Below are 21,165 nucleotides of genomic sequence, written 5' to 3'. Positions count from 1 at the left end.
TCCCAAGTTGCCTGGTTCTGCTTTCTGTTCCACACCCTTCCTTCATACCAATCAGGAACATGGCCAAAACACAGAAAATTATTCAGCTTTGACCTTGAATTCCTCCCTCCCTAATTTTCCAGTGAGGAAAGCATGAAAAATGTCTCAAAGAAAAGGAGTGGAGAAACAAGTATCTCAATTTTGTTTCCTGCTCAGATTTCTCAAATTTCATCTTTCAGTTGTGATATTTTTTTCCTTCCTCAGTCTCTGATGAGGCCATTTTTCATAGTTTGATCTTTTAATCATAATTCGTGTCCTTTAGTCACTCAAAGAGTAATATAACGAATGCTCACGTGACCATCAGTCCTTGTTCAGGGATATGGTGGTTGCCAGAGACTGGAGTGGGGACAGAATGGGTAGTTTCAATGAGTAGAGTTTCAGTTTTGCAGAATGAAAAAGTTCTAGCCATGTGCAAGGATGCACACCTGTAATCCCAGCTACTCTGGATGCTGAGACAGGAGGATTGCAAGTTCAAGGTTAGCCAGGACAACTTAGCAAAACTGTCTCAAATTAAAATTAGGCTGGGATGAAGCTCAGTGGTAGAACACTTACCTAGCAAGCATGAGGCATCGGGTTCAATCCAATACCACAATAAGTAAGTAAGTAAGTAAATAAATAAATAAATAAATAAATATTCTAGAGCTCTGAACTGTCCTGAGTGGGTAAGATAGTAAATTTTATGCTATGTGCTTCTTTTTAAATAATTTAAAGTCGGAGATTTTTTTTTAATTTAGTTGTAGGACTGGAGTTGTGGCTCAGTGGTAGAACATTTGCCTTCCATGTGTGGGGCACTGGGTTCGATCCTCAGCACCACATAAATGAATAAAATAAAGATATTGTGAACATCTAAAAATTTAGTTGTGGATGGACACAATACCCTTTGTTTTATTTATTTATTTTTATGTGGTGCTGAGGATGGAACCCAGTGTCTCACATGTGCTAGGCAAGCGCTCTGCCACTGAGCTACAACCACAGTCCTGCTGTGTGGTGTGTGTGTGTGTGTGTGTGTGTGTGTGTGTGTGTGTGTTTTAATCGTACCTTTTATCTTCTGAAAGCCAACCAAACCTTTTACTTCCAAACCACCATCTTTGTTTGCCTGAAAGGGCAGATTTCTGTTGACTCAGAGAACCCTCAAGTGGTCCTCGCACCCACAAAGAAAGGGAAACAGGGAGAGAAGGTCACAGAGTCAGCTTTTCCAACTCAGGACCATACATGTCTAAAAACAAGAGCCCACTGAGGGGTTGAACTGTTGGAGAATTCTCCCTGGGGTGGGGGGGCAGGGGGAAGTTCTTGGCCAGAGAGATATTTTCTCCTGTCTTGCCTTCTTTCTAAAGTTTGTTTACAAAAAATATTTTCAACAAATAAAGATCACTCAGGGGTTGGGGAGACAAGGGCAGAGGGGAAGACTGAGGTATGTGAAGGAGGCCAAAATTACATGGTCCAGGGACATGGTTCTCTTTCTCTGGTCCGGGCTGGCCCATGGGCAGGCGCTTTGGGAAGTGTCTGGGAGGTGGGCTGGGCTGCTCTGAGGCAAAGCTTCAGAACTGCAGGGAGCTTTGTGCAGATACAGAGGGGGTGGTCCATCTGAGGTTGTTCTCCTGGACAGTTTCTGGAGTCCAACCAGGGAACACCATGATGAAGAGAAAATCCAGACTCTCTTGTGAAGGCTGAGGATCCTGTCAAGAGCCTGGTATAACGACACCATATCCCATCTGCACACCATGGCACCCCCTGCCCCAGAGTGCAGCCAGAATCTCCTCAAAAGATCTTTTAAGTCAACTTCACTCAGCCCAATGAAAACCCTCATCAGAAGACAAGGCTGCCCAGGGCCAGGGATACAGCTGGGGATGTAGCTCAGTGACAGAGTGATTGCCTAGCTTATAGCCCTGGCTTCGATCCCCAGCACTGAAAAAAAAAAAAAAAAAAAAAAAAGACAAAGTTTGTCAATTTTTTACTCTGGTGCTTTAGGTTCAGAGTTAAATGTCATGTTAGTTCAGGAATTAGAATCTCTCCAAGAAGCCCGGGACACAGCTGTGGGCTCAGGGGACCCTTCTCACCAAATTGACTCTCTGCAGGAGGGGAAAGCCCCTGTGGGGTTTCTGAAGAGGGGAATGGAGTGTTTGTCTCTTGGGCACACCTCTCTAGTGCTGTACCAGGGGAGACTAACTGGAAGGAAAGAAAATGTCCTGGAGGGAAGGAGAGAGCTGTCCAATTCTCATATTGGATCAGGCACAAAACAGGTATAGGATCTCAGATCACAGGATGTCAGGGCAGAATCAGACATCCTGGATCACTCGGTCTCACCCTTTACTGGGCAGCCCAGGGGCCCAGAGATGTTTAAGTAACTGGGCAAGATCACAGATCAAGACTACAGCAAATGAAGGACTACAACTCAGGGCCTCAGAGTCTGAATCCCACCATTGTCTCTCATCTCTCTCAGTACCTAGAATGAGCCTATGTATACAGTAGATGCTTAATGAGTTTGTGTGGTTCTCTCTTTCCTGTTCCCATGTTAAGGTGTCTGGTGTTCCCAAGGGCTTTCTCTCCTTTCTGCAGTTCGATCCCCACCCACTAGAGCTCCAGAGAGACTCACCGTATTCCTGAATCTCTTTTAGTGATGAGGGTCCTTCTCTGGCTCCCAGCCTTCCTGACTTTCCTGATCTCACTCCAGGCTGCAGCATCTAACACAAGTGGTAAGTGCCACATTGTATTTGCTTCCTGGGGCTGCTGTAACAAAGCAGCATACATGGGTGACTGAGGACAACAGAAATTTATACTCTAATAATCCAGGAGGCTGGAAATTCAAAATCAAGGTGATGGCAAGGTCGTGCTCCCTCTGAAGGGACTAGAGGAGGATCCTAACTTGCCTCTTGCAGCTTCCAGTGGCTCTAGGCATCCTTAAATTGCTGAGGCTAGCTTTGAAATTGCAATGCTCCTGCCTCCACCTCTCAAGTCCCTGGGATTACAGTGTGTGCTGAGAAACTAATGTGACTCCATTTTTGAAAATAAATAAATAACAGCAGCTTGTACCTCAAGGCCTGTCCTAAGGAAGAGGGCGTGCCCCTTGTTCTGGGAAAAACCCACAGAGCACTCCTAGGCACATACCCACCCTGCTGAGTTGTTTGTCTGTAAATAACAGGAGAGGTCTGTGGCGCCAGGTATCCCTGACTCAGTAAAGCTAGGTGAGGACCCATAGCAACCCCCTAGTAACCTCCAATCAGCATGAGACGGGGAAAATACCTGGGATGCCAGATGACCCCCAAGTAGTTTATGGTGGTTGATAACATGTTGGGAAACCATGTAGTTTAGTACGTACACCCCTCGTGGCCTAAACCAATCAGTTCAAAGGAATCCCCTTCTTCTACTAACCAATCACCCCTACCCAACTTGTTCCCGCCATTGAATGTACTAATCAATGTTAAGAGCTGTTGTTTGACTTTCCCGCGGTATGGAATGATTTGCTGTGTGATGTTGTGATGCATAGAGTATCCCCGCAAAACCTATAAAATCTCACTGAACAAAGGACCGGGACTCACTCCTTAGGACCGCTGTGTTGGGAACGGTTGTGAGTCCAGGCTCGAGCTTGCAATAAAGACTCTTGTGTGATTGCATCGGATTCAGCTCCTGGAGGTCTATTGGGTCCCACGAATCTGGCATTACAGTGCCACTATGTCAGCATGACAGACTTGTTTAATGGTCCATGGGACCATCATCCCCAGGAGCCAGAAAAAAATCCCCTGAGCCTGGTAGCCCAAGACAACTTGGGTGGTTACACCAGATACTCAATAATCTCATCACTGGGTGTTCAAGAGGAATTTGGAAGAGTAATTTTGACATCTTGTTAAAGATTAGAGAGTACTTGTCACATTCTGTGCTTCCATCCCTTAAAGGGTCTTCTCAAAGTTTCTTAGTCTTGGTCTTCTGACTGTTCAGATTTGATTGGTGGAGATAATGACTGAGAAAGAGGGAGACAGAAGCGAGAGGTACTCCAGTGAGTGGTGTCTGATGCTCTGCTTCTTCCTTCCTCCCCACCCGCAAGCTCAGTTCAACAGCACTGCTTCCATCTCTGATGCTGTGAGTCAGGTCAAAGTCCAAGTCAACAAGGCCTTCCTGGATTCCCGAACCAGGTATGTATATGAGATGCATATGCATACTTCCCCTCACAGGATTCCTGGTAACAACCAGCGTATCTAGGTCAGCTCTGACAAGCCAGTGAGCCAAAGCAATTATAAAGCTTGTTCTTCCGCCTGCCCCTCACCCCCAAGTATGTGGCAGGGAGGAACAATATCTCCCATCTCCTAAAATCCTCAGCCTCTAAGGTATCGTGAAGGGACATCTCATCTAGTCCTATAGAGACTTCCTTCTGTGTGGCCTAATGTTTCCTTGGGTCTTGTGTGCTCATCTCAAAAAGACTCCAAGTAGAAGGTCTTTTTGTTGCTTTGTTTTATTTGCAGTACTGAAGATAGAATCCAGGAGCAGTCTACCTCTGAGCTACATCCCCAATGCTTTTCATTTTACTTTGAGACAGGGTCTTGCTAAATTGCCCAGGTGGGCCTCTAACTTGCAATCCTCCTGCCTCAGTCTCCTGAGTAGCTGGGATTATAAGCATGTGCCACCATGCCTGGCTAGAGCCACTGGGCCTAGCCAGAAGATCTTCATTCATTTAATGAATATGGACTATTTTGGGTCAGGTTCCCCAGGAGCAGAACCAAGGCCTGGATTTGCTTGCAGGTAATTCTGAAGGGGAGGTCTCTCAGGGAGGCTGTAATGAAAAGAGAAGGGAAGAGAAGTAAAAGGAGGAAGTTAAGTGAGGATGTGGGTTCAGGTCTAACTTCAGCCTGATGCACAGGGAGACCTGGAGTTTAAGGTGTACCCCAAAGCCTGTCCCAGCTTGGAGAAAAGGAGCAAGGCTTTTGCCTACCCACATCATGCAGATGTGGCTGCAGGCTAGGGGCTACAGGGAGGTACTGGAGCATACTCATGTTACTCCTGGGGACCTCAAGCCAGGGAGCTCCAGTGGCTCAGAAAAAAGCCCAGCGAGGTCACAGGATCAGCTATTAGTGGCTGCACAGACAATAACTAGGGAAAGAACACACTGGGATCCCCCAGGGCACCAGCACAATCAGCCACCCTCCACCCATGAAGGGACTGAGACTCATGACATATACAAAGCAGACTGGATTCCTGCACTCAGGACACCCACATTCCATTGAGAGCTGACAAGAGACAAGAGGGACCATGCACCCAGCAGAAATACCCTTATTCTTTCCTCTTATTCTGTCCCTAATACTCTACCTAGGGCTTCTCTCCTCCTTGCCCTTGAATGAACTCTGAAGCAGTCCCATAACTCTTTGGGTGACTTTTAGATGATGAAATGTTTTCTAGTCACTTCTGGTCCCGAGAGCAGTACCATTTCAGGAATTAAAAGGTCAGCATGAGACAAAGCCCCAGGCTGCTCACTTCCCTCAGCTCAGAATGGCTTGGGGAGGGAGCCCAGTGACCTTCTCCCTCTTTCCTGGACTTCTTCTCTTCCTCCTCCTTGGCGGCTGAGCTGGGGGAAGGGAGGGATAAGAAAGGGCAAGTTCACAATCTGGAAAGCAGTGTGAAGATTCCTTAGAAAACTTGGAATGGAACCACCATTTGACCCAGCTATCCCATTCCTCGGTCTATACCCAAAAGACTTAAAATCAGCATACTGTAGTAACACAGCCACATCAATGTTTATAGCAGCTCAATGCACAATAGCTAAACTGTGGAACCAACCTAGGTGCCCTTCAATAGATGAATGGATAAAGAAACTGTGGTATAAATATACGATGGAATATTACCCAGTATTAAAAAGAATAAAATTACGGCATTTGCAGATAAATGGATGGAGTTGGAGAATATCATGCTAAGCGAAGTTAGCCAATCCCAAAAAACAAAGGCTGAATGTCCTCTATGATAAGTGGATGCTGATCCATAATGGGAGAGGGGCGCATAGAAAAAAATGGAGGAACTTTGATTGGGCAAAGGGGAGGGAAGGTTGGGACAGGGGCATGGGGGCAGGAAAGATGGTGGAATGAGATGGACATCATTACCCAAGGTACATGTATGACTGCACATATGGATCAACGCTACATTGTGTACAACCAGAAAAATGAAAAGTTGTGCTGCAACTGTTTACAATGAATCAAAATGCATTCTGCTGTCATATACCTAATTTAAAACAAGGGGTTCCTCAAGTCTATGTCATAGGTCCTAGGTAGTTTTCAGGACAGCCCAGTGCTACCCTCTGGGACTGCTCTCATCCATTTCCCCACCTTCCCTCAGAGCTTGACACATACCTAACGACCACTGTAGCTTCCTCCTCCCTGAAAAAGTTTTTCAGAGGTGTTAGAAGAAAAATGAAGAAAAGATCCTAAGTGCTGCCCACACCCCAGGGGCTCCTCCCTGTGCACACACCATCTCCATGCTCCTCCAATGGGCCACCAACTCCCTTCTACATGATCCCCTGTTGCTCTCCATTGTAGGCTGAAGTCCTCCCTGAGCTCTGAGACTCCCACCACCCGACATCTCTCACAGTACCTCAAGCAAGCCAAAGGCCGAACCCGAGTAGCTATCCGCAATGGGCAGGTGTGGGAGGAGTCCTTAAAGAGACTGAGGCAGGAGTCGTCCTTGACCAACGTCACAGGTACAGAAAACTCACTAGCCCTCTGGGGTCAGGAGGAATCATCTCCCCACAGAAAAGAGCAGAGGCTGCCAAGAGCTGCACTGCCTGCTAGAAGCTAGCATTCCTTTCTCCCTGAGAGCTATAGGCCAAACTGGCAGAGCGAGGAGGTGCTTAGAGGACAGCTAGACCACTGCTGTTTTTGCAGATGAATGAACTCAGACCTACCAAGGTCACATTGCCAGCTCCTAATGAGGGGGTGTGGGCGTTCTTTGTATAATACCATCTGTGAGGCCTCTACTTGGAGAAAGTGCTAAGGTCAATAAACACAGGCTCCCTGTTCCAAACCCGGTGTCACCACTTCTGTTAGTGGAGGCAACATTTAAGCCTCCTGTGTCAGGTGGATTTACTGGTATTATCTAGCAAGTGATGAGATTTCTATCTTGTTCTGGGTAACAGGGAGCTGACACCCTGTTTCCTGCCTCAGAATGGAAAAAGAACCCGGTCCCTTTGGTGTCCCTTCTGTTTTAGGCTCCAGCCTGAACTTGACTTTGCTCTCTTGGGAGGTGGGCTGTGAAGCCCCTGCTCCTGTAGCGAAATGCGACATGGGCAGTCCTTACCGCACCATCACGGGAGACTGTAACAACAGGTGACTGGGCCGGGGTGGGTGTGGGGGACAGAGCCTTCCATCCACCACGCCCATCCCACCTGCCCAGCCCCCGCCAAGCCAGGCAGAACTCCCACGCCTTGTCCTTCTGGATCCTTCTAAAGATTGCATGTCTCCAGTGAGCCACAGTATCCCTCGGGAAGTGTCCCCTTTCACCAGGTCATAGGAAGCCCGCACCTTGGGGGTGGGGATCAGGACCCCACATTTAAGAGGCACCTCCTCTGCGTCCCCCTTTTGGGTCAGAGCTCCCTGCTTCGTCCCCATCGGGGTCGTGTGTCCTGGAACCCCAGGCCTCAGGGACTCAGTGCTACAGAACCGACGGCCAGGGCTGAGACCGTCTTGCTGGGTTCCAGGAGGAAGCCGGCGCTGGGCGCCGCCAACAGGGCCCTGGCTCGCTGGCTGCCCGCCGAGTACCAGGACGGGCTTTCCCTGCCCTACGGGTGGACGCCGGGGAGGACGCGGAACGGCTTCCCGCTCCCGCTGGTGAGCGCCGACGGGCAGGGTGGGGCGCGCCCTCGAGGATGCGGGTGAAGGATGGGAGTCGAGGGGGACCGATGCACCCCGCCCCCCAAACACTCAAGGGAAACGAAAAGAAATAGGTGGGAGGCTAGAGGGATGCGCGGCGGAGTCACCAGTAGAGATGATTTGGTTGTTCCCCAAAATATCACTAGAGGGCAGCAGAGCCTGGGGTCCAGCCACGTGATGGTCACGTCCCAGCTGCCACAGGCCAGATACCCTGGGGTCTCCAGGCAGATGGCTTCCCTGCCCCATCCTGCTCCTGCCTACCCTGCCCCAGCCCCTGGGGTGCATCAGCTGTCATTTGCCTGGGGGGTCCTATCTCTTGGCCTCAACTGAGTTGGCAGCACCTCCCCAGAGCCCCTGTCCTACGCCCAGACACCTGGCCCCTCTGTGGCACTTACTTCAGGGGCAGCCGGCTTTTGTTTCCCCTCTCAGTAGTGGAGAAAGCACTGACCTTGGGCATGGTCAAGGGATACAGACCTGGATTCGGTACCATGCCTGCCAGGACCTGAGAGCATTGACTTCACCTCTCTAGGATTCACTCTCCTTATTTACAAAGTGGACTAATGCTACCCACCTCACAAGCTCACTGTGCTCAATAAATTGACTCTGAATCCTCAAAGCACTTTTTCCTTCAATCTGCCCTCCTTTTCTCTCTGCCTCTGTAGGCCCGGGAGGTATCCAATCAGATTGCTGGTTATTTGAACGAGGATGGTGTTCTGGATCAAAACAGGTCCCTGCTCTTCATGCAGTGGGGTCAAGTTGTGGACCACGATCTGGACTTTGCCCCCGATACAGAGATGGGGAGTAGCGAGTACTCCAAAACCCAGTGTGAAGAGTACTGTATCCAGGGAGACAACTGCTTCCCCATCATGGTAGGCCCCAGCAGGTGGATGTCCTTGACAAGCTCTGTACCGACCCCATGTAACAGACATTCCCAGCCTAAAGGCCAGGGTCTCATGATGGATCTTGGATGCTGATTTTATAGCTTTCCAAGCCTCACTCATGCATTCATTTATTCAGTAATTAGACATTAACCATCTACGCTGTGCCAGACAATGCACCAAGCACTGGGATTTGAAGGTGAGTAAGACACTGTTCCTGCTCTCAAGGACAAAGGCTCAGTGTGGGAAATGGACAAGTAAACTACTAATTGCAAAATTGGGAAGCTGGGTAGAGGGTTATATCCCCTACCCAACAGCATCAGTATCACCTGAGGGTTTATTAGAAATGCAAAATCTCAAGGCTCCTCCAAACACTGGAAAATAGATTCTACATTTTCCCAACATCCCAGGAGGTTCATCCTGTATTTAAAGTTGGTGGAATCCTGAAGGATGATTTTGTCTCCCAGAAGGAACTGAAACTTGATGTATGAGTCAGTGAGCAGCAAGGATTGGTGACAATGTCCAGCAGACAGGGAGACGAGCTTGTAATGGTGTACCTTTCTTCTTATTTGTGGGCTTTGCAGTTAGAGTGTTATTTATTCACTCAAATAACAATTCAAGGCTCCATGCTGTGGTATAAAGGACAGGAGATGTGGAATGAGGTCAATCTGGATCTGAATTTCACATCTTTCCCTTCCAGTTTGTAAGTGCCTAGGCAAGTTACTTAACCTTTCTGAGTCTCAGTTTTCTTATGCATAAAAGGGGTCTGAATGGTCTACTTTACATGGTTTTGAGAACTGAAGTAAGATAAAGTATGCCTAATGCCTGGCATCTGGTGGGTCCAGAATAAACAAAGGGTTACTTTTATTGGTAGTAATTGTTAACAAAACCCTTTCTCATCTCATGTGCTACTTCCCTGTCCAGGGATCCTAGGACATCCTTCCCACCAGAAATTCAGAGCCTTTGCTGTGAAATAATGAATTATTACTCTCAGCTCTTTACACAACAGGATGTAATGAACTTCATGACATGTTGGGCCAGGGAAGTGAAATGTCCCTGAGGAGTTATCTGGGGTCAGTGTCTGGCACCAGGGTTCCAGGAGGGTACCATCACATCTTTGCATCCAGTCTGACCAAGGGGAGAGGCTGTCAGTCTAGTGTGCTGTTCCTGCCCAGTCACCCACTCCCAATGTCTCTGCAGTTCCCACCCAATGACCCCAAGTTGGAGACTCAAGGGAAGTGCATGCCTTTCTTCCGAGCTGGGTTCGTCTGCCCCACTCCACCCTACCAGTCACTAGCCCGAGAGCAAATCAATGCTCTAACCTCATTCCTGGATGCCAGCTTCGTGTATGGCTCTGAGCCAAGCCTGGCCAGTAATCTGCGCAACCTCAGTAGCCCCCTGGGCCTCATGGCTGTCAACGAGGAGTTCTCAGACCACGGGCTGCCCTACCTGCCCTTTGTCACCAAGAAGCCTAGCCCCTGCGAGTTTATCAACAAGACAGCTGGCGTGCCCTGCTTCCTGGCAGGTGAGTCTAGGCTGGGAAGAGAATGATGGGCCTGTGGACAAGGGATTATCCAGGGAAGCTTTACCACTGCTCCCTTCTCAACATCCTTTTGGGAAAATGCACAAGAAGGCACCAATGTCTGTGGCACTGATTCAGGACTGGCAGAGCGGCCCAGATGGAAAAAAAAAATCTAGGAACATGTGTTCACTGTATAACAAGTACAAAAGTCCAGAAAAGCATAAACAAAATCCATATAATTTCACCACCCACCAACAATCATTAATATTTTAATGCCAATCTTTCCAGTTTTTTCTCTCACATAGTTCTTCATCGTTTTATGTGTCACACTATAAATTATGCTCTATAATCTGATGTCTTCACCTAACATATCCCACATCATTATCTGTTCTTCTACAACAAGATTTTTAATGGCTGCCTGGTATTCTGTGGTATATCTTAACCAAAATTTATTTTTTTTTTGATCCTCTTTGGAGGCGATTCTAGTTTCTCTTTGTTTTCTTAGTGTTTAGGTAGTGAACATTCTTGTTGATGAATCTTTGGTCTCATTTTTAATACATTTATTAAGGCATTTTCCTCAACGAGAAAGTTCTAGATTAAGAAGAACCTTAGCCCAAACCTACCACTCCATACAATCTGTGCACAACCAGAGTCCTCCTGATTCTGTTCGTTCCAGGGGTTCATGCTCTCCTGGTCCTCTGTGTCTCTGGCTTCTGGAAACATACCCTCCAGAATTTACTCTCCCAAGACAAATCTCTGGCCACCCTAACAAAGCAGAAGGCCAGACCATAGGCCAAGGACTTTTGGTAGATCTTTTGAATTGTGTGCCCACATAGACCCCACACCAATCCAAACATGGAACCAAGTGCTTTCCTGTTTTTCATAAAAATAGCTACTAACACCAAGCATTAGCAAATTTAACAGTCCTTTCTTTTTTTAATATTTATTTTTTGGCATAAACACAATGCCTTTATTTTTACGTGGTTCTGAGGATCGAACCTGGGTCCCGCCCGTGCTAGGCGAGCACTCTACTGATGAGCCACAATCCCAGCCCCTTAACAGGCCTTTCTTAAGCCTAAAGAACACAGGGAGAAATCCCCTGGTGAGACACCCGATCTTCACCATTTTGACTGCCTCCCCCTCCTTGCTTCTCTCCTTCTCCCCGACAGGCCCCATCTCCAGATTCTTCTCCCTCTATTACCCAGAGGAATTCAGCCTTACCCAGGCTCCTGCCCTCAAACCTGCTTTCATAAAATTTTCAAAGATACTCTGCAAAGTAAAAAGCCCCTAGGTTTGTTTATTTGAACTGCCCTTCTTGGAAAGTTGGGTACTAATTCATAAAAAATTTCCCACCTAAGTTATGAGACTGAGGCTCAGAAATGTCAAATAAACTGCCCAAGATCACCCAGCTAAAGAATACATGTATAGAATTCAGATGCAAAGCTATGATTCCACCCTCTCCTATCCCTCTCCACCTGGCTCCCCTTGGATGGAGGGCCCCCAGGAGAGCACCTTGGGGCACTATCATGTCTTTGTGCTGGTCACCGAGTTCTGCTCAGGGAGAACCTATCTTCCTGTCTTCTGGGCTTTCAGGAGATGCCCGAGCCTCAGAGCAGATCCTGCTGGCCACTTCCCACACCCTGTTTCTTCGAGAGCACAACCGGCTGGCCAGGGAACTGAAGACACTCAACCCTCAATGGGATGGAGAGAAGCTGTACCAGGAAGCCCGGAAAATCCTGGGAGCCTTCATGCAGGTACGGAGGTGCAGGAACCACTGCCAGGCACCGGGTTCCTGCTCCAGGCTCTGTCCTTGGCTCGCTGTAGTACCCCAAGCCACCTCTGCTGTTCTGCACACCTCCCTGCCCCTTCCTCTCCTGACTGCTTCTCTTCCATTGTCTTGCTCTTTAAAATCATCCCCCTTTTGTTTCTTCAGCTTCTCTGTCCCAAAATGAAACCCTGGGTTCAGAGTGTCAGAGAGTTGTTCATACCTTGGTGCCTCAGCATGCCTGCCCTGGTGCCAGCATTGGGACTGTAGGCGCCATCCCTCCTAGGACAGTTATAGAGCAGTGATCTGGACTCTTTTGATTTGATTCTCTTCCTTTTTAATTGTCTACACCTAACCCACGTGTCATGGGCACACTCAGCTGATATTGCAGATTTGATCATCTAACTAGAAAGACTTGGAATGATGGGTTGATATTTACCCTATATATATACTTTTTAAACATTTTACTTTCAAATAATTATAGCTTCTTGAGAAGCTGCAAAGCAAGCCAACAAACCAACAAAAAATGTACAGAGAGGTCCATGGGCTCTTAACCCAGCCTCTCCCAGTGCTGACATCTTGCATAGCCATGGTACAGTAGCAAAACCTGGAAGTTAACATTGATGCAAACCATACAGCTTGTTTAGGTTTTACCAGTCATAAATGGAATCGTGTGTGTGTGTGTGTGTGTGTGTGTGTGTGTGTGTGAAGCTCCATGCAATTTTAGCACAAGTATAGCTTTATGTGACTACTGCCACAATAAAGATACTGCACCATCTCATGCTACTCCTTTAGAACTATCTTCGCCCTCACCCCTATGTCCCTAACCCCTGCAAAATTCTAATCTATCCTCCATCTCAATAATTATGCTATTTCACAAATTTTATATAAATGGAATGATGCAGTATATATCCTTTTGAGATAGGCTTTTTTATTTAGCATAATTTCTGTGAAGTTCATTCTAATGGTTGTGCATATCAATAGTTCTTCCTTCTGCATGGTGTGTATTACCACCATTTTTTAATATTTATTTTTTAGGTTTAATTGGACACAATATCTTTATTTTACATTTATGTGGTGCTGAGGATCGAACCCAGTGCCTCATGCCTGCTAGGCGAGCGCTATACCACTGAGCCACAACCCCAGCCCCACCACCATTTTTTTTTAACCATTCAGCTATTGAAGGATATCTAGATAGCTTCCAGTTTAAGGTTACTATGAATGAAGCTGCTATGAACATTCATGTGTAAGTTTCTGTGTGAAACTAAGTTTTTTTTTAATTTTGAGGGAATATATGCCTGAGAGTACCATTACTGGGTCATATGGTAAGTCCATTTTTGCCTTTAAAAGGAACTGCCAAACTATTTTCCAGACTGGCTGTACCATTTTACATTCCCACAAGCAATGTATGCATGACCCAGTTTCTCTGCATCCTGCTCAACATTTGATATCCTTATTATCTTTTATCCTACCCTTACTGATAGGTCTGTAGTGATATCTCATTGTGGTTTTAATTTGCATTTCCTTAGTGGCTAGTGGTGTTAAACATATTTTCATGTGCTTGTTTGCCATCTGTATAGCCTCTTCAATGTTCTGTTCATGTATTCTTGGGCTGTTGTCTTTTAATGTTGAGTTTTGAGAGTTTTCTCTATATATTCTAGACACAGGTCCTTTGTCAGACATATGACTTGCAAGTATTTTTTCTTCCACCTGCGCGGTAATTTGTTTGGTTTGGTTTTGGTTTTATTGAGAGGGGTTTCATCCTCTTAACATGTCTTTTGCAGACCAAGAACTTTTAATTTTAAATTGAATGAGGCTCATTTTTGTCAGTTTTTCCTCTTATGGATTGTGCTTATGGTAGCAAATGTCAGAATGCTTTCCTTTTACTTGACCCACTTTTTAAGTTTAATTCTTCTTATTTTCTCTATATACATTTAGCACCACCTCATATAGAGCTTCAGTCATAAAATATTATTAAAGAAACCTATAGGATAGAAAATAATTGATTATGCTTACTTTTTTTGCCATTATGTATTGTGTGATTGTGAAGTCTAAACTCAGGGCCTTGTGCATGCTAGACAAGTGCTCTACCACTGAGCTACATCCCCAGCCCTTGTTATTTTTTATTTGAGATGGGGTCTCACTAAGTTGCTTATATCCTGGCTAAGATGCTGAGGCTGGCTTCGAACCTGTGATCCTCCTGCCTCAGGCTCCCAAGCCACTTGGATTACAGACATGCACCACCACACCCAGCTTTGTAGCCATTCTTTAAGGGTAAATGGACTAGCAGTAAATTCTCTTAGCTTTCCTTTATTTGAGAATGTCTTTATTTTCCTCTTGTTCCAGAGGAACAGTTTCACCAGATGTTAGATTTGGGGTTGACAATTCTTTTCTTTCCGCACATAAAAAATGTTCCACTTCATTCTGACCTCTGTGGTTTCAAATGAGAATTTTGCTATTATATGAATTGATATTTCTTTTTAGGTAATGTATCACTTCTCTTTGACAGTTTTTAAAACTTTTTCTGTGTGTTTAGTTTTCATAAATCTAATTGTCATGTGTCTTGGAGTGAACTTCTTTTTGGTTTATTTTGTTTGGGGTTCGTTCCTCTTCTTGTATGTGCAAATTTATGTCCTTCACCAATTTGGAGAAAATTTCAGGCATTTTTTCTTAAATCCTTTTTCAGTTTAATTCCCTTTCTCCTCTGCTTCTGGGACTCCACTGATATGAAGGTTAGATAGTTTGTTATTGTCCTACAGAACCAGTGACTCTGTCTTGCTGGAGGTTTATTTATTTTTTTCCTTTTTTTAATCAGTGTATTTTCTCTCTGATGTGCAGATTGAGTAAATTCTACTAATCTGTCTTCATTTCTATCCTTGGTTATGTCCACTCTACTGTTATTGAGTCTATTCAAGTATTTTTTTTCAGGTATTATGTTTTCAATCCCATAATTTCATTCTATTTCATCTTCTGCTTTTTACTGAGATATTCTGTCCTTCATTTCTTTTCTTGAGGAGAATCGATAATTAGTTATTGAGACATTTTTAAAGTGGCTGCTTTAAAAATCTTTATCAGATAATTCCAACATTCATGTCACTAGAGGCATCAGTTGATTGTCTTTGCTCACCAGTGTAGCTTTCCTGGTTCTTGGTATTATGAATGACTTTCAGTTGTATCTTAAGACATTTTGGCTATTCTATTAGGAGACGCTTGATCCTGTTTAAAATCTGTTTTAGGGGCTGGGGTTGTGGCTCAGCAGTAGAGTGCTTGGTTAGCACGAGTGAGGCCCTGGGTTCAATCCTCAGCACCACATAAAAATAAATAATATAAAGGTATTGTGTCCACCTACAACTTAAAAATATATATATATTTTAAAAAATCTGTTTTAGCATGCAGGTACCTTGTTTAGGTTTAGCACGAAGGTTCTGGTTCTTTTTAGTTCCAGTGACAGCTTAGTTTCTTGAGCCCTTCCTATGCTGATCTGGTCTGCTTCATTCTTCTGGTGCTTCTGAGCTCCCCATTTAGCCCAGCTGGTCCTGTCTACAGTGCAAGAAGTTTCTTTCCTGGCTGTCAGCCGTTGCTAAGCAACCTTCTGGGGAAGCAGAAGCCACATACTTGGGTATCCCTGGTGAAAATCAAAGGTAAAGAGCAAAGGGACACAGTGTTCACTGCTGCCACCGCTGCAGGCTGATCAGACCACCCGCCAGCCTGGACTGTGGATGGAAGGCTGGGATGGCAGGGCTTCCCCAGGACTCAGGGTGTGAAGCGGGGACTGGGGCTTTCCTCTGAGTCTGTGCTGGCTCTCCCTCGTCCTAGCGCTTTAAAAGGAGACAGGAGGCTTTTCTTGGCTTCTCTTTACCTCTTCCTATTCTCCAATAGCCTCTTCTGCTCCCAGTCTGTGGGTATGACATTCCTCAAGTTGACATTCCTCAAGTCCTGAGGTTCCCCAACCAGTCTATCTTCTTTTTTGTCAGCTTTTAGAGTCCTCTTATTATTGCCTGATGAATAATTTCCAGGGTTTTTAATTATATTCAATGGAGTAGAGCAAGGTAAAATGAGTCTACTCCACTCTAAAACCAGACGTCTCATGTACCTATTTTTTGTTATCAAAGAGATCTATTCTCATATTAAAAAAAAAAAAAGCAGGAACCAAAATCATGCTGCTGGAGATGTTTGTAGGAAATCATCCAACAGAATAAAAAAAAAGTCTGCATAAGGATTGCATGAGTTAAATATTGTATTAGTTTGCTAGGGTTGCCTTAACAAAATACTAGAGTGTCAATATTTAGGGTGGCTTATACAACAGAATTTTCTCACAGTTCTGGAGGCCAAGTTCAAGATCAAGGTGTTGGCAGGTTTGGTTTCTCCTCAGGTCTTTCTCCTTAGCTTATAGTCATCTTTCCCCCATGTCCTCTCTTGGTCTTTTCTCTGTTCATTCTCATTCCTGTCCTGCCTCTCTGTCTCCCTCTCTCCCTCTTTATAGGGATACCAGCCCTACTGGATTAGGGTGCCATCCTTATGACCTCAGTTTCCTCCTTAAAGACTCCACCTTCAAATATGCACACATTGGAAGTTTTGACATATGGATGAGCAGGGGACACAAGTTCAACCATAACAAGGCTTTGAGGCCTACAAGAAAACAACTCAGTCTAGTTCAGATGTTCAGTTAGGTTCAACCCCATCGAAGTGTCAAATGGAAGATGAGAAAGGTTTCTCCTGGGACCCCCATAGTCAGCAGAGTGGTTAAAGCCTCATCCAGGGTTGAATCAGACAATGGAAATCATCTGGAAGTAGGACAACTACTCTTGCTAGCTCCCTCCTCCCTGCTCCTCTCTCTACTTCTCCACTCTCAATGCAGATGGGTTTTCTCTGCTTTCCAGCAGATGGTAAAAAAATAACCACCCATGTGATCTCATCTGTCCTCTCAAATTAAGCACCATCTGAAATAGCTACATCCAGAATCTAAATTCCTGAGACAGAATACCAGCTTGTTCTGGAGCCACAGATGGGCCAGTCACTGTGGCCAGAGGCAGGGCTCTGTCTCCTGCATCCTCCACAGTCTGGGGAGCAGAGTGCCTGCTGGATGGATGATATCCCCACAGGCTATGCCACGGACAGACTGGAAGCCAACCTGAGGGTAAATCTCAATAAATGCATTAGAATATTGCACACATTTAAAATAATTGTGAAAGCTAGGTCGAAATGTGGAAAATGTTAATTGACAGAGAGGAAATGCTCTCTAGGATTAAAACTGTGTCAAAATAGGCATCATATAGACAAAGAAAGAAAGGATAAATATTGATATTTTTTTTTCTTTTTGTAGTAATTCATTGTATTTGAGTAAAACCAAACCAGGAATCAGCCTCTCTATGGTGCAGCACTTCTTTCAAAACTGGGGATGGAATGAAGTTCCCTTGGTGGTCCCTGACTCATTTCTGTGGTTCATCATCCCTCTTGCCCTGGCCTGTGAGGAAAAGTTTAATAATATGACATTGTTACATTTAAATGACATATGAGCACTGCCACTTTCACACCAAGGTCATAAACTTAGAGCAAAAAGCATGAAGAGTATATATCAAATGCCAAATTCAAATAACTGATTTGCCTTTGTGGAAACAAATCATGTGAGATCACAGAAAGAATGTCATGTTTGATTAACAATGTCTGCCACGGTCATAGGAATTAAAACAAGGTACAAAGGCTGTTTGCCACCCTTGACTGCTCATGCCCCTTGGTGGCAGCTCCTCTTCAGCCTCCCTCTGTAGAGGCTTAAGCCTTCTCACATTCTTTCTTCCTAATTTGCCTCTCCCTCTAGATTATCACCTTTAGGGACTACCTACCCATCGTGTTAGGTGCTGAGATGCAGAAGTGGATCCCCCCGTACCAAGGCTACAATGAATCCGTAGATCCCCGAATTTCCAACGTCTTTACATTTGCGTTCCGCTTTGGTCACTTGGAGATCCCCCCTACTGTGTCCCGCCTGGATGAGAATTATCAGCCATGGGGTCCAGAACCGGAACTCCCCCTGCACACGCTCTTCTTCAACACCTGGAGGATGGTCAAAGATGGTATGTCCAATCAGGAAAGGGCCCTCCCTCTCCTGATTCCCCCTCGCTGCAACTTGCTATTAGGGACACCTGGCCTGGAAGTCAGACTGCAAGCACTTCCTGTGGGGCCTTGGGCAAGTGAATTCATCTTAACTGAGCCTCATTTTCTTTGTAGGGACAATAATAGTACTCATCTCGTCAGGATATCCAAAAGTTAAAGGAAATAGATGTGTAGAGAACCCTAAAATGATTCCTAACACACAAAAGGTTATCAGTTATTCCTTTCCTCCTTCTAACTTGTAAGCTGCCTGGGATTTCCTTACCTCTTCTCTATGACCTAGGGCTTCTCTGCCCTCTGAAGACAGAGTTCATGGTCTTCTCAAATAGCTCTTCTCTGCTCTCTTCTAGAACCTTCCACCCCATGAGGTGCCAGAGGTTAGATGCAACTGCCCTTTACCCCTGTCTGTTCTGTGCTGAAACTAGCTTAGTAAGGGCCTAGCAAGCCAGGGCCATTTCTTAAAGATGTGCACCCCCCATCCTCCCCATCCCCCACCCCTCCCCCACCCCATCTTTCCGTGCTGCAGTGTTCTTCAGGGCAATATATGGAAAGAGAAGGAGCTGACTCAATGAACTACAACTTGAAAACAGTCTTGATATTTATATTCATGCCACAGTCCCATGAATGGCCCTTCCTACCACCCCAGGAGTGGGCAATCTGGACTCCCCTTTCCCTGAGCTCACCTGTGTTATCTTCTTCTCTTGCTGTTTCCAGCCAGGGATGTTTAGTTGGCCCTATTTTAGACAGGTAATTTGTCTGGTGGAGGGAGGGGCTGGCTATGGGAGACGTCCTCTTCCTCTTCCATCCTAAGGATGACCTCTGGGTCTCCCGTTGCAGGTGGAATTGATCCTCTGGTTCGGGGCCTGCTGGCCAAGAAGGCCAAGTTGATGAATCAGAATAAAATGATGACAGGAGAAGTACGCAACAAGCTCTTCCAGCCGACGCACACCATCCATGGCTTCGACCTGGCTGCCATCAACATCCAGCGCTGCCGGGATACCGGGCAGCCTGGTAAGTGGGCCTAGAGTCTGGCCCAGCCTGGAGCACTTGTAGCTACTTTATAGGGTCCCTGGAGATTCTCCTCTGTAACCCTGAGCATCTGATCAATTCTGAAACAGAAGGCAGGCCAGTTTTTTAAAACCCATGTTGCTCATCCCTGAAATGGAATCTTTCATTTTCCCTAATGCAGAGACAGGAGCACATATCTGGTACCATCTTGGAGTTCCTCTGCTGTAAAGGAGATCAACAACTACCTTGTAAATGAGCTTAGAATCCCAGAAAACATTAAGAAAACAATAGAGAGAAGCCAATGACCATTGGAACTTTTTTGATACCCATAATGGCAATTTAATGTAGTTAAGAATCAAACTGCCCAAGTTCAAATCCCAGCTGTGCCATTTACTAGTTCTGGGCCATTTCTCTCCTTCAGTTTACACATTTGTACAGTGCTTAGCTTAGGGCCTGGACCCGTAGCAATCACCAGGGAAGCTGCTAGTTATTCCCCAACTGCAGTGCCACACATAGAAAACCACGGCTCACTACTTCCCCGTCCCAAAGACTGTGAGTCTAGACTTTGGGGGCTTATGGAGCTGGAGTGGGTCTGTCCCCAAGGGGAACCATGAGCAGGAAGTCCCTGGGATGAAACAGCCTCAGCCTCTCCACCCCAGGGTACAACTCCTGGAGAGGTTATTGTCACCTCTCACAGCCACAGACGCTAGAGGAGCTGAGTGCTGTGCTGAGGAACGAGAGGCTGGCCAGAAGCTTACTGGATCTCTACAAGACCCCTGACAACATCGACATCTGGATAGGGGCCATTGCTGAGCCCCTGGTAGAAGGAGGCCGAGTGGGACCTCTCCTGGCCTGCCTCCTGGGCCAGCAGTTCCAGCGGATCCGCAACGGAGACAGGCAAGTGACATCTCCACCCAGGAGGCCTGGACGGAGCCCTTCTCTGAGGTGACTGGGCCACTGTCCTGTGCCAGGACTAACTCCAGCTCCAGCACAAGTGGAGCTTTTCATGTGCTTTTCATGTGCCCAGTGACCTCCTTTGGCAGAGTGGGGAGAGGCCAGCAGCTGGACGTGACCCTGGAGTGACCCTGCTTCTGTCTCTGCAGGTTCTGGTGGGAAAACCCTGGGGTCTTCACAGAGAAGCAGCAAGACTCTCTGCGAAAAATGTCCTTCTCACGCCTTGTCTGTGACAACACTCACATCACCACAGTCCCACCGAACCCATTCCAGGCCAACAGCTACCCCCAAGACTTTGTAAACTGCTCAGCCATTGATACGCTGGACCTCTCACCCTGGGCCTCAGTGGAGAATTAGGTGCTCTGGGGCCATGGCCTCCCGCATTGCACAGTAACTCCCCCGTTGGCCCATGTTGCCATTTCAATGTCCTGGTCCCTTAGAACTCCACACCCCAGTCCCTGCCCTTTCCTTTAGCCAGGCCTCTCTTGCAGATGAACAGCTCACTAAAGCCCCGAGGGCGCCATTTCAGCCTCCAGAACTCATCCGCTTGGCTCCCACCACTTCCACGCTTGGCTCCCACCACTTCCACGCCCATTCCCTCAGCCCTAGGAAATTGTCTTTCTGTCAAGACTCAGACCTCCAGGATGGCCTGCCAGTCCAGCTTGCCTGATGTCACCCATCCTCTGCCCTGAACAATCATTGCTGGGGCTGGGGCTGGGGCCTTGGACTCTGATCCTTCCTCCTTCCTCCCAGACGAGATTGTGAACTTCCCAAGCCAGGGACTTCCTCCTGCTTCTACGTAGAGCCCAAGGCACTCAGCATGGTGTTCAGCTCACTTATGTGCTCAATAAACAGCTGATAGTGGATGAAAGGTGCTAGCAAGGGTACTGCTCCTTTCTGAAGGCAGGCCTTGGAACACTGCCAGATAAGTAACTAGATGCTTACAGTCCAGAGTGGCTGGCCCTACACTGTCTTGTGCATGGGTGTGGGGGGTGAGAGGAGTGATTGGGTGGGATTTCCAAGAACTCTCAAAGAAGGGAGGCCGCAGGGGGC

General features: G+C 46.5%; 1 protein-coding gene across 2 annotated transcripts; it reads left to right on the top strand.

Annotated features, from left to right (window-relative positions):
* Positions 1–2,656: 2,656 nt before the first annotated feature.
* LPO (lactoperoxidase) lies at positions 2,657–20,469 on the top strand (the record flags this gene model as incomplete). Of its 2 annotated transcripts, XM_081272821.1 has the most annotated exons (12): positions 2,657–2,732; positions 4,079–4,166; positions 6,552–6,712; positions 7,220–7,337; positions 7,709–7,838; positions 8,543–8,749; positions 9,959–10,283; positions 11,874–12,034; positions 17,861–18,113; positions 18,988–19,161; positions 19,818–20,055; positions 20,262–20,469. In XM_081272821.1, 12 exons carry the CDS (start codon positions 2,657–2,659, stop codon positions 20,467–20,469), a joined length of 2,139 nt encoding a protein of 712 aa, XP_081128947.1. The 2 variants fall into 2 exon arrangements, with proteins under 2 accessions (XP_081128947.1, XP_081128948.1); XM_081272822.1 differs by lacking the exons at positions 4,079–4,166; positions 6,552–6,712.
* Between the last annotated feature and the right edge of the window lie 696 nt (positions 20,470–21,165).

Source organism: Spermophilus citellus, assembly GCF_964194105.1.
Source record: "Spermophilus citellus genome assembly, chromosome: 17".
Taxonomy (NCBI): Eukaryota; Metazoa; Chordata; class Mammalia; order Rodentia; family Sciuridae; genus Spermophilus; species Spermophilus citellus.
Note: the sequence above shows the minus strand (reverse complement) of the source record. Positions and strands in the feature narration are given on the sequence as shown.